Consider the following 15130-nt stretch of genomic DNA (forward strand, 5'->3'; position numbering starts at 1 on the left):
CGGAGGTAAAAGATTCCTACAGGATAAAAACAAGAGGAGCAGAAGTGATTGGCTTCTTTACAGCATGTGATCAAAGAAACATAAAGAGCAGGCTAGCTATGAGCTCTATGAGCAGACAGCAGGTGGATGCCTGGGTCTGTCTGAGTTGATCAGAAACACCAGAGAAACCATCGGACAAAGTTTTAGAATCTGCAATGCAAACAGAGCCTTGACAGTTGGCGAGTTTGGTGCACAACTCAATGTGACATAAAAATGCTCCCTGAAGGGGTTAACTAGTGTGACAGTTTTATAGAGCGGCTTGTTCTGAATGCAGCACTATCAAATATGTGTATTTTTTTGTTTATTTTTACATAAATATATGTATTAATTGGAATAATATTTTTTTCATTTTTTTGGTTCTTTATTTTGTGATTTTTTTAAAAAAAATATTTGTACAATTTTTTTAAAACTTTTTTTATTTTGCATTGTGCCGATTGGAGCAGAGAGGGAGCCCTCTCACCCTACAAAGCAGATTGATGCCGTTGTCACTATTGACAACTGTATACAGAGAGTTCATTGAGGTCCCCTGAGGTTAGGTTACCTACAGTCACGGGTGGAGGGCCATGGGAACCTCCAGCTGTGACCGAAAATAACTTGAGTAATGTCACTCATCAGTGCGGATTAGTCTCTGCCTGAAGTTACAGTGTGTGGACATGTTTTATTTCTGCACGCTGTAAGTTCAGATGTAGTAGAGCTGGAATCATCGTGAGACCTTGTGTGGATTACATCAGTCCTGGGTCTTTTGGGGGTTAAGGAAGCAGTAAAAGAGGGTGTTTTTTATCTTTTATTTCAAATAAAGGATTCTCTCGGTGTTTCTGTTTATTTACTTTCACTAAGGGTACCGTCACACTCTAGCGACGCTCCAGTGATCCCACCAGCGATCTGACCTGGTCAGGATCGCTGGTGCGTCGCTACATGGTCGCTGGTGAGCTGTCAATCAGGCAGATCTCACCAGCGACCAGTGACCAGCCTCCAGCCAGCAGCGACGCGTGGAAGCGATGCTGCGCTTGGTAACTAAGGTAAATATCAGGTAACTAAGCAAAGCACTTCCCTTGGTTACCCGATATTTACCTTGGTTACCAGCGCACACCGCTTAGCGCTGGCTCCCTGCACTCCTAGCCAGAGTACACATCGGGTTAATAAGCAAACCGTTTTCCTTATTTACCCGATGTGTACTCCGGCTACGTGTGCAGGGAGCAGGGATCCAGCACTGACAGCCTGAGAGCGGCGGACGCTAGTAACCAAGGTAAATATTGGGTAACCAAGCAAAGGGCTTCGCTTGGTTACCCGATATTTACCTTGGTTACAGCTTACCGCAGCTTCCAGACGCCGGCTCCCTGCTCCCTGTACATTCAGATTGTTGCTCTCTCGCTGTCAAACACAGCGATGTGTGCTTCACAGCGGGAGAGCAACGTCCAAAAAATTAACCAGCACTGTGTGTGTAACGAGCAGCGATTTCACAGCAGGGGCCAGATCGCTGCTCAGTGTCACACACAGCGAGATAGCTGATGAGGTCACTGGTGCGTCACAAAAACCGTGACTCAGCAGCGATCTCGCTATGCGAGAAGTACCCATTACAAATTAGTAATGGGGGGTCTCATAGATGCCTCCCTTTACTAATCTAGGGCTTAGCGGCAGCTGCGATTAACCCCTTATTATCCCGATTGCCACCACACCAGGGCAATTGGGAAGAGCAGGGTAAAGTTCCAGGATTATCACATCTAATGGATGCGGCAATCCTGGGCGGCTGCTATTTTTAGGCTGAGAGGCCCAAAAAGCATGGGTTTTCCTAGCCTGAGAATACCAGCCCTCAGCTGTCAGGATTTATATGGCTGAGTATCAAAATTGGGGGAGACCACATTCCAGTTTTTTTATAATTATGTATTTAAATAATTAAAAGAAAAAAAGCCGCATGAAGGGTTGCAGCCTGTAGTTGTGTGCTTTATCTGTGCTGGTATCAATAAATGGGGGGATTCTATACGCCATTTTATTTATTTTACACTACGATATAATAGATCCGCAGACAGGGTCTGTGATTCCAACCAATCATAGATGCTGTCTGGGGTGGGGACTGACTGCAGTGAAACAGACTCCGGAGGGCGGAGAAAACAGTGAATATGCATGAGGGAAAGTGAGTGGCCCCGGAAGTACAACCGCAGGAACAGTTAAAGCCGCGCCAGAGTCTCGGTAAGTATGTCCTGCTTTATTCCTTCCTTATTTTCTTTCTTTTACAGCCCCCTACACCATTTTACAACACATAAGTTTGGCCTCTTATTGAATTCAATGGGTTTGGTATGTTGGCCGATCTGATTATTTTAGTTGAATTACTTTTATTTTTCCCCAAAATTATTTCAGTTTGTTTCCAAATGGGAGACATGAAAGGTGGAAAAAGTTCTGAAATGATTATTTTACATGACAAAAACTTGCAATTTAAACAGTGGTATGTAGACTTTCTATATTCACTATAAGCACAGATGTAGCATTTCTTAAACTGATACACAAGATTCAGAACGTTAACTGTTAACACAACAAAAGCTATTGAATTTGCATAGTTGGGTGTCACATTAAACTTTTCTGCACTGTGATATATTTGTCATTTTCAGAAATGTTACCTCTGTAGCTCATTGGTCTGCAAAACTGATACAAATCCCCCTTAGGCTATGTCCGCACGTTGCTTTTTACCTGCTTTTTTGCTGCTTTTTCAACTGCAGCGTTTAATGCCAAAATGGTTGTGTTCTGCTTTTCAAGCAAAGTCTATGGGAATTTGGGTTTCTTGTCCGCACTATGCAGTTCAAACTGCAGCCTTTTTGTTGCAGAACTTTGGTCAAAAACTCAGCTTTGCAGTGCAAAACCCAAATGGCAAAAACAATTGACATGTTTGAGTTGAAAGGATATCATCAAAATTATTTGTAATTGTACATGAAACATTTCACCGTGTTGTTTTTTTACCAGTATTTTAATGCTATGCTTTCATGGATGCATGAAGTATTTGCTCTTTGATCTTAGGGCATATATACACCTTTTCTATAAATGTTACTGTCTGTGTGCATACTGGTCAATCTATGCCCTCTCATGATTTTGCACTACAGTGCGACCACCATACTCAAATCAATCCCAGTCTAGGATTGTTTTGTGGTATAATAAAGCACGTTATGATGAAAGATGGGCAAACCTGCAGATGTTTGGGTTCGGTGGGTTCCGGCCGGAAAAAAAAAAAAAAGAAGTCTGATTTGGGATCAGACTTGAACTTGAACATCTGCCCGGATGCCAAACCCCATATATATCTATGGGGCCCGAGCTGTAAAATGATGGCAGTTATACTTACCGAGTCTCCCGCGTAACTGTCACACTGCTTCCGGGTCTACTCATAAACTCTCATTCATATTCACTGCTTCCCCCGCCCACTATCAGCCATAGTGTCTTTGATTGGTTGCAGTCAGACTGCGCCCTCAGAGTCTGTGATTGGTTGGAATCACACATGCTGTCTGAGTCTCTATAGTGGTGTAAAAATAAAAAAATGGCTTAGGGTCACCCCATATTGTGATAGCCAGCACAAAGCATACAGATTCAGGCTGCTGACCCCAGCCGTGTTCTTATCTTGGCTATGTATCAAAATAAGATATTTTTAAATAAATCATTTTAAAAAATGGCATGCAGTCCCCACCAATTTTGATACCCAGCCAATATAAAGTAAACAGCTGGGGGCTGGTATTTGCCCAGCTCATCCCAATTGCCCTGGTGCGGTGGCATTTGGGGTAAATAAAAAGGTTAATGACAACTCACAGCTGTTTATAAACTAAATTCCTGCACCAAATCTGCATTTTCTGGCAAAACCTAAACGCAATGCACTTTTGATGCATTTTTTTAGCCAGAAGATGCAGATTTGTGCAGGAATTTGGTGTATAAATTTCAGCACCAAATCTGCATCTACGAACAAAAAACTCACTTTAGGTGCAGTTATCTGCCAGGAGAGGCAGATTTGGTGCTGGAATTTATACACCCAATTTCTGCAGCAAATCTGCATTTCCTGGCAAAACAACGCATCCATATCGCATCAAAACCGCATCGCATTTAGATACCTTTTTTGCCAGAAGATCTAGATTTAGTGTAGGAATTTGCACCAAATCTGCATCTCTTGACATAAAAATGCGGTTTTCTGCCAGGAGATGCAGACCTCTTTAAACTCAATGAGTTCACCTGAGGTGAGGTCACTGAGTTCACGTAAAGTGAATTAACCTGTGGTTACAGGTGTGGTACTATGGGAACCTCCAGCTGTGACTGCAGGTAAACACAGTGATGTCACTGCTCTTAAGGCCCCGTCACACACAGAGATAAATCTTTGGGAGGTCTGTGGTTGCAGTGAAATCATGGACATATTGTTCCATTTGTACACAGCCACAAACCTGGAACTGATTGTCTACAATTTCACTGCAACCACAGATCTGCCGCAGATTCATCTCTGTGTGTGACAGGGACTTTAGTTGCATCTCAGTCAGTGTGTGTCTAAAGCCACATTGGGCTGTCATTTTCTATAATGTGCCCGTGCACTGCAACTTCAATTTGTAGCTGGGCCAGGATCATCATGGGACCTCTTGTGTATTACGTCAGACCTGGGTGTTTGGTGGGTTGATAAATTGGAGAAAGAGGGTGTTTTTTGTATTTAATTTCAAATAATGAATTTTTTCAGTGTTTGTGTTTATTTCTTTTCACTTACAGAATTAGTAAAGGGGGTCTCATAAACCCCTACTCATTACTAATCTATGGCACAGTGGCAGCTGTGAGCCGACATTAACCCCTTATATTACCCCGACTGCTGCCGCGTTAGGGCAATCAGGATGAGCCTGGTAAAGTGCCAGAAATGTTTAATGGATGCGACAATTCTGGGCAGCTTCAAGCTGATATTTTTAGCCTGGGGCACCTAAATAATCATGGGCCTCCCCAGCCTGAGAATACAAGCTCCAAGCTGTGCGCTTTTGTGGCGCCCCTGAGGCTCCAGTCACCACAGAGTATTGCGCCTTACTTAAGGTGCAATATTCGCCTGGGGTAAGGAGGGGGTTAATCACCGATGTTCCACATTCACACTTTACATACAGCTTAGGAGCCTTCTCACACGGGGGGATGGCTCAGTGTGGATAGAGGGGTGGGTGGTCATCACGAGGCATGGAACTTCCCCCGGTCACTGAAGCCAGCCACCAGGGGGGTGCGTTCCACTTGGGGTAGAAGTAGGAGCAACTCACACAATCTTGAGTCAGTCTACCCGGGATACCAGTTCTGGGACATCATCTCCACTTTCTTCTCTTCTCTTCACAGGGCTTGCGGCTTGGAGCGGAGTGCTCAGCCCAGGTTCCTCACAGCTGGAAGAGCAACTCTGACAAAGGACTTTCTTCTTTCAAACACCGGTGACTGCTTCTAACTTATACGAGGTCAACGGGGCACATCACAGCGGGTGACCAGTACTACCCAGGCAAGCGGCACAAAGAGTTAATAAAGACATGTGGAACCGCAGCATCTGGCTTAGACTCTTATTACCAGCGTCGCTGCCCCGCGCCTCGGTGCCAAAGGCCTTCACCATCACTACTTCCCTCATCATCCTTCCTGGAGCCCGCTCCACCTGTGGGGAGCGATATTATCTTCTGCTGATATTACCATCCGCCCCGGAGGACAGCAACAGCAGCGACGGCTAATCTCTGGCCGCATGCCAAAGGTGGCGTCACGACAATCTTCCTACTACAATCCCCATCATCCTCCCTCCTTACTAGTGTACACCTCGCGGCACGAAGCCGGGCAGGCCATCGCGAGATCCCAGACCACTACACCGGCTCGGTGACAAGTAAAACAGGTACTAGACCCATGCCTGACTACCCCCCTGCCATCTGGGTGCTACACTTTATCATGGCTGGGTATCAAAATTGGTAGTCTTGCCAATGGTTGCTCAGTCATTACCCAATTTAACTCATATATTTATGTACTTCAATTTTGGCTAGGTACTGGCTATCCTTGTCAAAATCTAACTAGTGTATGAATGCTTCATGTGAATAAGTTCTACACCAGAAGGGAAAAAAACAAAAAACACTATCAGACCTTGCCTTACATAGCAACTACCTACAGATGGTGCTAAAGAGATAGTTTTCTTAATTTTGTAGCAATGATATAGTCACGTGCTGAATAATGGCAATGAAAATTGTGAAAAGCAAGACATTAGACATTATAAATAAAGTATCTTAACATAAATTAATACAAATAATACAAACTGCTAAGATGTTAATTCATTTTCTTTGAAGGAGGAATAAGACAACTATAACAAAATGGCAAATGTGCCAATGGTAAATAAAAAAGCTTTACGCTAGAGTATCTTGAGAAAGTTTCTAGCAGAAAGACAGAACTGGAAATATGCTTTTAGCTCTAAGAGGAATCTAGATATAAACTTACCCCATTCCACAATTGCAGCTCTTCTTCTGCTCTAAACACAGGGGATGAAAATGGGGCACCTGTAAGACAAATTTTGTAAATTTGAAAAAAGTAGTGTAAATATTGTTAAAGATTTGAAATACGTAAAAACAAAAATCACTGATATATTTGACAAAACAGATCTATGGATGATGGACGAAGTAATATATGATGTAAGTTCTACCTTTGTCACACAGTTTAGCTATTAATAAGTTGGTAGAAAGTGAGATAATGTTTTTGAGAAACTGTAGTGGAACACATTTTGAAACATAACCTGCAAGGGACGTGGTGCTCAGATTTGAAAGGTTTACCATTTATTTAACATGTTAACATGATAACATGTAAAATTTGGAAAGCATTCGAGAAGAGCAGATTAATCTGAAGAATATTGACTTTAGGTCAAGTTTTCTGCAAATTTGTACAGTTTGTAATTCAATTGGTGAGAATCGTCAAAAATAAATGCCTGGTGCCATTTCACAGACTGATAAAGAGTCACAGAATGGGCTAGTGATGTCCAGCAAGGCCACGTAAGCTTCCCTTTAACGCTCGTTAGCAGAGTTGAGTGAACTGGAATTGTAAAATTTGGTTCATACTGGACAACTAGTGTCCGGTGCTCAAATCCAAAAATGGACTTCTCATGGAAGTCCGTAAACAAGCTTGGAGTTCGAATGTTGTTCGGATGCTGAACAAGGTTTGTGGAACGGCTGCAGCGCAGCCTATCAACAAGCTTTTCGGCATGGGGAAGATGCCTGGATGCTGCTGGAAAAAATAAAAAATAAAAAAGTGACTTGGAGTCCCTCTTTTTTTGATAACTAGATCAGGTATAGCAGACAGCTGGGGACTGATATTATCACACTGGGAAGGGCCAGGGCTATTTGGCCCTTCCCAGTCTAAAAATATCATTCCACAGCTGCCCCAAAAGTGGTGATTTCATTAGATGTGCCAATTCTGAAGCTTTGCCTGGCTCTTCCCAATTGCCATGGTGTGGTCGCAATTGGGGTAATGGTTTTTGGGGTTGATGTCAGCTGTGAATTGACAGCTGGCATCAAGCTTTTATGTTGGTAATGGAGAGGCTTCTATCAGAGGCATCTATCAGATACTCCATTACTAAATCAGTAAGTATAAAGAGAAAAACATAAACGCAAAAATATTTTAAAAACACTCCATGACTCGATCGTTCACCAATTTATTTTTAAAAAATAGAATAAAAAAAAAGCCATGAAGATTCGAAAGTAATCAAATGAATCTGACGTAGTCCACAAATGGAAACCTGAAAAACATAAAATGAGAGAACTAAAGAAATAAAAACAAGAGACAGTCCCTCATTCACCACTTTATTAGCTCATCCAAAAAAACAAAAAAAAACCCAAATAAACCTAGAGCGCTGACATAATCCATGGCATTCCCAATAACGTTTACTGATTCTGTTGTGCTGCCTAAGAAGGTTTGTTTAGAGAATGAAGCTGCATAGATCATTCTCTGTCATTTCTCATTAGCGGTGACTTCAGTAACTCAATAACGTCATGCAAGTTTACTGACGTCATTACAGCTCTCATAGGGTCTTGTGGAGGGCAGCGCAAGACCTGTAATGTCTCACGAGCGGTAATATTACTGAGTTACTGACATCAACGCTCATCAGAAATGACCGTCAGTGACCTATGAAGTTTAATTCTCAGAACAAGGCTCCATAGGTTGTAATACAGAATCGGTGGACATCGTGGAATCATCATGGATTATGTCAGAGCTGCAAGGTTTTGGGTTTTTTTGGGGAGTTAAGGAAGGGACCACCTCATGTTTTTATTTCTTTAACTCTTTCTTTTTACATCTTTCAGGTTTCCATTTTTGGTGGATTACTATTACAGCCAGTATAAATGATGAGGGCCAGCCATTCAGCACCATTTTAGGATTTTTAGGATTTTACAGTCTAAAGATAGGCTGAGACTATGGAACTTTCTGCCAAATAATGTTCTAATGGTTGATTCACTACTAATATTTAAGAGAGGCCTGGATGCCTTTCTTGAAAAATACAATATTACTGGTTATGTGCACTAGGTTCTGTGACTGGGCATTGATCCAAGGGACTAGTCTGATTGCTGTATGTTTAGTCGGGAAGCAATTTTTTTGCCCATAATGTGGCACTTACTGTCTGTCGCATGGGGTTTTTTTTTGCCTTCCTATGGATCAATATGTTAGGTTAAGTAATAGGTTGAAGTCGATAAACTTAAGTCTACCTTCAACCTTAAACACTATGAAATTTTGAGATAGGATGTCAAAGTGCACAGATTATTACACATAAGGACAGAAAGAGGCCCAAATTGGATTGTGCTGTAATACTGCACTATTGAAGGGGTAATAGTCAGTCTGTGAATAATAATCCAAGTAAAATATATCTTTGTACCGTGTTAGCCAGTAGAGATAAAAAAATTGTTTAAAAGAACAGAGAGTCCTCAGTGGTTGATACCTTTTAATGGCTAACTGAAAAGATGGTAATAATTGCAAGCTTTCGAGACTACTCAGGTCTCTTCATCAGGCATGGTATAACACAAAATCTGAAGAGTCACGTATTTATACACAACAGGACTTAGAATAGTGCAGTAAAAAAAAAAAAAAAGAACAAAATATGTTTCATATAACTTGTTCTTTTTTTTTTTTTTTTTTTTTTTTTTTTTTTTTTTTTTTTACTGCACTATTCTAAGTCCTGTTGTGTATAAATACGTGACTCTTCAGATTTTGTGTTATACCATGCCTGATGAAGAGACCTGAGTAGTCTCGAAAGCTTGCAATTATTACCATCTTTTCAGTTAGCCATTAAAAGGTATCAACCACTGAGGACTCTCTGTTCTTTTAAACAATTTTTTTAATAATAATCCAAAGATTCAAGGGAAATAAGGAGGTTCCGTATCTGCATAGTCAGTGTGGCTTCTAATGCATTTAATGCAATGATCTGCGATATACTGCAATTATAGCATAACACCTTAATAACAGCTGTTTTGCCATCTTCATACATTGCAATTGAAAACTAAAGGGGGTTTTACACGCTGCAACATTGCTAGCGATATATCGTCGGGGTCACGTCGTTAGTGATGCATATCCGGCTCCGTTAGTGACATTGCAGCGTGTGACACCAATGAGCGACGATCAATGAGCGCAAAAACGTAAAAAAATCGGTGCTCGTTGACACGTCGTTCATTTCCTTAATATTGTTGCTGCTGCAGGTTCGATATTGTTCGTCATTCCTGCGGCAGCACACATCGCTATGTGTGACACCGCTGGAACGACGAACATCTCCTTACCTGCGTCCACTGGCAATGAGGAAGGAAGTGGGTGGGCGGGATGTTACGTCCCGCTCATCTCCGCCCCTCCGCTTCTATTGGACGGCTGCCGTGTGACGTTGCTGTGACGCCGCACGAACCGCCCCCTTAGAAAGGCCAGAGAGACGTCGCAGGGAAGGTAAGTCCGTGTGATGGGTGTTAGCGATGTTGTGTGCCACGGGCAGCGATGTGCCCGTGTCGCACAACCGACGGGGCCGGGTACGCTCGCTAGAGATATTGGTACCGATATCGCAGCGTGTAAGTACCCTTAAGAGTGCAATTGAATACCCTGTGTACCAACTTTGCAAGTAAATAGGAATCATGAAACCTACAGTCATGGCCAAAAGTTTTGAGAATGACACCAAAATTATATTTTCACATGATCTGTTGCCCTCTGATTTTTAATTGTGTTTGTCTGATGTTTACATCACATACAGAAATATAATTGCAATCATATTATGAGTACCAAAAGGTTATATTGACAGTTAGAATGAGTTAATGCAGCAAGTCAATATTTGCAGTGTTGACCCTTCTTCTTCAGGACCTCTGCAATTCTCCCTGGCATGCTCTCAATCAACTTCTGGACCAAATCCTGATAGCTATCCATTCTTCATAAGCAATGCTTGCATTTTGCCAGAATTTGTTGGTTTTTGTTTGTCCACCCGTCTCTTGATGATTGCCCACAAGTTCTCAATGGGATTAAGATCTGGGGAGTTTCCAGGCCATGGACCCAAAATCTCTATGTTTTGTTCCATGAGCCATTTAGTGATCACCTTTGCTTTATGGCAAGGTGCTCCATCATGCTGGAAAAGGCATTGTTGGGCACTAAACTGCTCTTGGACAGTTGGGAGAAGTTGCTCTTGGAGGACATTCTGGTACCATTCTTTATTCATGGCTGTGTTTTTAGGCAAGACTGTGAGTGAGCCGATTCCCTTGGCTGAGAAGCAACCCCACACATGAATCGTTTCAGGATGCTTAACAGTTGGCATGAGACAAGACTGGTGATAGCGCTCACCTCTTCTTCTCCTAATAAGCTGTTTTCCAGATGTCCCAAACAATCGAAAAGGGGATTCATCTAAGAAAATGACTTTACCCCAGTCCTCAGCAGTCCACTCCCTGTATCTTTTGCAGAATATCAGTTGGTCCCTGATGTTTTTTCTGGAGAGAAGTGGCTTCTTTGCTGCCCTCCTTGAAACCAGGCCTTGCTCAAAAGAGTCTCCGCCTCACAGTGCATGCAGAAGCACTCACACCAGCCTGCTGCCATTGCTGAGCTAGCTCGGCACTGCTGGTAGTCCCATCCTGCAGCTGAAACAGTTTTAAGATACGGTCCTGGCGTTTGCTGGTCCTTCTTGGGCGCCCAGGAGCCTTTTTGGCAGCAATGGAAGCTCTCTCCTTGAAGTTCTTGATGATGCAATAGATTGTTGACTGAGGTGCAATCTTTGTAGCTGCGATATTCTTCCCTGTTAGGCCATTTTTGTGCAGAGCAATGATGGCTGCACATGTTTCTTTAGAGATAACCATGGTTAACTGAAGAGAAACAATGATACCAAGCACCAGCCTTCTTTTAAAGTGTCCAGTGGTGTCATTCTTACTTAATCATGACTGATTGATCGCCAGCCCTGTCCTCATCAACACCCACACCTGTGTTAATGGAACAATCACTAAAACAATGTTAGCTGCTCCTTTTAAGGTAGGAATGCAATGATGTTGAAATGTGTTTTGGGGGTTAAAGTTCATTTTCTTAGCCAATATTGACTTTGCAAGTAATTGCTGTTAAGCTGATCACTCTTTATGAATTCTTGAGTATATATACTATATTCTGGAGTATATGAAAATTGCCATTAGAAAAACTTAAGCAGTAGACTTTGTAAATTAATATTTGTAGCATTCTCAAAACTTTTCGCCATGACTGTAGGCTTGTGTGTAAGAGGCTTTGAAGCTATTTTAACAGAGAAATGCAAATCACAATTCTACAGAATCCAAAAATGTAAAATCAACTGTACAAAGTGTTCATGTTGTATTTTTTTCCTTTTTTTGCACTCTTTGTTGTAATAGTACAATATTAGACCAGTACATGTCATCTGAATATAGCTCTTAGTTACCACTGGTTACCATTTGATTTTTTTCCTACCCAGATAGGCTTAGGTCACTTGGACATTCATGAAGTAGTGTTTGCACTAAAGAGGTCAAAAGGGGCTCAATGCAATCCTAGCATACCTCAGAGTGTTAATCATGTATTTTCATGTGAATTAATGGCTTTGCGGAATTGAGAACTTCTGTGAATTTAAGTTTCAAATGATTTGATTATCTCTAAAAGTCATGTTCTAGATTCTACTGTTTCACTATGTGATGCCTTCACAGTATTAAACACAATTACTTGGATGCCCACAAGGTCCTGTGTAGATGTAAAGTTGGCTTTAAGGATAATTTTATCAGGTGAACCCAATGCACATCAGGCCATCACTAATTATCTCAAGCAGATACAATAGGATTACCATAGTTGTACAATGTTGGCTCCCTTTGATATTAAAGAACCAGCATTATAGGGAACCAGTCACTTCATTCATACTGCCGAAACCACTATTGGCATGAATCAGATCCTGGCTGCACGATTGCAACCGGATGTATTTTCTCTGAGGTACTACAGCATTTCAGAGATAAAGCCTAATAAAGAAACGGAATGTGCATATAACATTGCAGTAAATAAGTAAATAGTAGTAGTACATATAAATAACATAGGGTACATAATAAACACTGGTTTTAATCAGAAAAGCATCAAAGCCATCCACTGTGCCCTAATCAGGACGGTTCTTTCCTCTAGTATTAAAACCTCACCTTGTGTCAGATGATCTCAATTTAGATTAGGCAGAACAGAACCGGAGATCCCCTGTTCAGACATCTGCCCATGGGAAGCGATATAAATGACATGTCTAGCTCAAAGTGGGCAACGGGGCACGTCCATGTTTGCACAAAGTACAAGAAACTACAGCCTTTGTTTTTAGCACTTCAGATATAATATACTTTAAAGATCTGACCGGGAACCACTGCTAGAGATGATACGAGTCGATCGCTGCCCCAGGCTGGCTTCTCTCAGCCCCACACCAAGTGATTGACAAGTCTGTTCCTTTGTGAGGGATGTATCAGTCAACTGTCAATCATGCATCCAGGCTCAGAATCATGCTGCCTGTCATTTGAGTAGCATAAACCAAGTGATAGTTTCCCTTTAAAATAGCTTTCCAAGGAATTCTCCCCTCCTATTTAAATGGACAGTCTTGGACTCCTTTGAGCGCTTGCAGAGGAAACCCCACCAATCCTAGATCTGCTTTAGAGATTTCCTGTTAGAGGGTTGGGAAATTACCCACCATCTTCTAACAAAAAAGTACATGTATTCCATTGATCACATTATATTTGAGACTTGCATATTCTCTTGAGGTTCTATGGGTTGCACTGTGTGGTAGCTCTTCAGAAGGCATATAAGGATGTGTTTTCCTTAGCAGTAGACATATGGACAGTGCGAGCAGGTGCAGGATGAGGTTGCATGGGGGAAACACCAGTGCACCTAAGTTTCTAGCATTAGGGTGAGTAAACACTTGCGATTAAAGGGAACCTGTCATCAGAAATTTCGCCCAAAAGCTAAAAGATTCCCCCTCTGCAGCTCCTGGGCTGCATTCTAGGAAGGTCCCTGTTATTATTGTGCCCCATGTGAGACCAAAATAAAGCCTTTATAAAGTTCTACCTTTTTGTATGCAGCTTCTGTAAATGTGTCACGGGGGCGGGCTCTCTGCCGTCCGTTATTCTGCCTCCTGGTCCTGTATGCCGCCCCCATCGCTCCTTTCCATATCTGATGCACCGCCCACTGCTCCAGCCATCCCCGCGCATGCCCAGTGCCAGTCTCACAGGACTGAGCAGTGTGACCGCTGGTGACGTGTGCGCAGGCAAGTGATTATGGGCGGGACTGTGACTGTTATCAGCAAGTACCCGCCCATAATCTCGTGAGCGCGCAAACCTCTCCAGCATTCACACTGAGCTCAGTGTAGATGCTAGACTGTATGGGCTGCTTCCAGGGATGACGTCCCTTTGTCATGTGATAGGGGCGTGTTCAAAATACTATCACATGACAAAGGGACGTCATCCCTGGAAGCAGCCCATACAGTCTAGCATCTACACTGAGCTCAGTGTGAATGCTGGAGAGGTTTGCGCGCTCACGAGATTATGGGCGGGTACTTGCTGATAACAGTCACAGTCCCGCCCATAATCACTTGCCTGCGCACACGTCACCAGCGGTCACACTGCTCAGTCCTGTGAGACTGGCACTGGGCATGCGCGGGGATGGCTGGAGCAGTGGGCGGTGCATCAGATATGGAAAGGAGCGATGGGGGCGGCATACAGGACCAGGAGGCAGAATAACGGACGGCAGAGAGCCCGCCCCCGTGACACATTTACAGAAGCTGCATACAAAAAGGTAGAACTTTATAAAGGCTTTATTTTGGTCTCACATGGGGCACAATAATAACAGGGACCTTCCTAGAATGCAGCCCAGGAGCTGCAGAGGGGGAATCTTTTAGCTTTTGGGCGAAATTTCTGATGACAGGTTCCCTTTAAGGTGTGTCACCCTAAAGCCTAGAGGAGATCATTGAGGAGACAGAGAAGCCCTAGCTGGAATTGTACCTTTTGAGACTTATCTCTGGTGTCGGAGACAACCTCACCTACATAAAACTTGCCATTACAATGGATAGGCTTGCCACAGCAGATATTTCTATCTGTGAAAACAGTGTTAATGTATAATGGGTGAAGAGATAAGTGACTTAGGAGTAGCCATGTCTAGAGGTGTCTCAAAGCTGATCTTTGAGTGTGAAGAGGCAAGCCATGCAGAGGCTGCTAAGATAATGATCCTGTACATATTGAATTGTGATGCAGTAACTGAGAAGAAAAGGATGCATGTGTGTGTAAATGTCAGACAAGTTACTGCAGATAGAGACCAACACTGACAGGCTGTGTACTGTAAAAGGAAACAGTGACTTTCGCAGAGAGACCGAGGTGCTGCTGAGGAGAGTGCTAGCAGATTGTCACAAGGGTCATCAAATTATTTTAAGTGTCGATCAAGTGTCATTAGTGTGAAGCAAGTCAAACTGATGCCTCATGTAAATCTGTTAAAACTATTAAGCTTTTTCCTCAAGTAAGGCTGTATGCTACCAAGCTTATTGCCTGCTTTTGAATAAAGCTCTTCAATATTTAACTGTTTACACCTGCACCCTTCCTGTGTGGGGAACCACTATATAAAGGCCCAAAATTTGCTCTGATCCTACATTTTACTCCTGACGCAATAGCAAAGA

The 15130-nt window shown here is 42.6% G+C and overlaps 1 protein-coding gene across 10 annotated transcripts in view; it reads right to left on the reverse strand.

Annotated features, from left to right (window-relative positions):
• Positions 1-15130, reverse strand: part of NMU (neuromedin U) — a 183134-nt gene that overhangs the window by 93306 nt on the left and 74698 nt on the right. For all 10 annotated transcript variants that reach the window (XM_075334284.1, XM_075334277.1, XM_075334258.1 and 7 more), the window contains exon 2: positions 6469-6527. In XM_075334284.1, the coding sequence (XP_075190399.1) occupies positions 6469-6527 (59 nt within the window). The remainder of the gene's footprint in view (positions 1-6468; positions 6528-15130) is intronic.

This window comes from Anomaloglossus baeobatrachus, chromosome 1 (genome assembly GCF_048569485.1).
Source record: "Anomaloglossus baeobatrachus isolate aAnoBae1 chromosome 1, aAnoBae1.hap1, whole genome shotgun sequence".
In the NCBI taxonomy this organism is placed as follows: Eukaryota; Metazoa; Chordata; class Amphibia; order Anura; family Aromobatidae; genus Anomaloglossus; species Anomaloglossus baeobatrachus.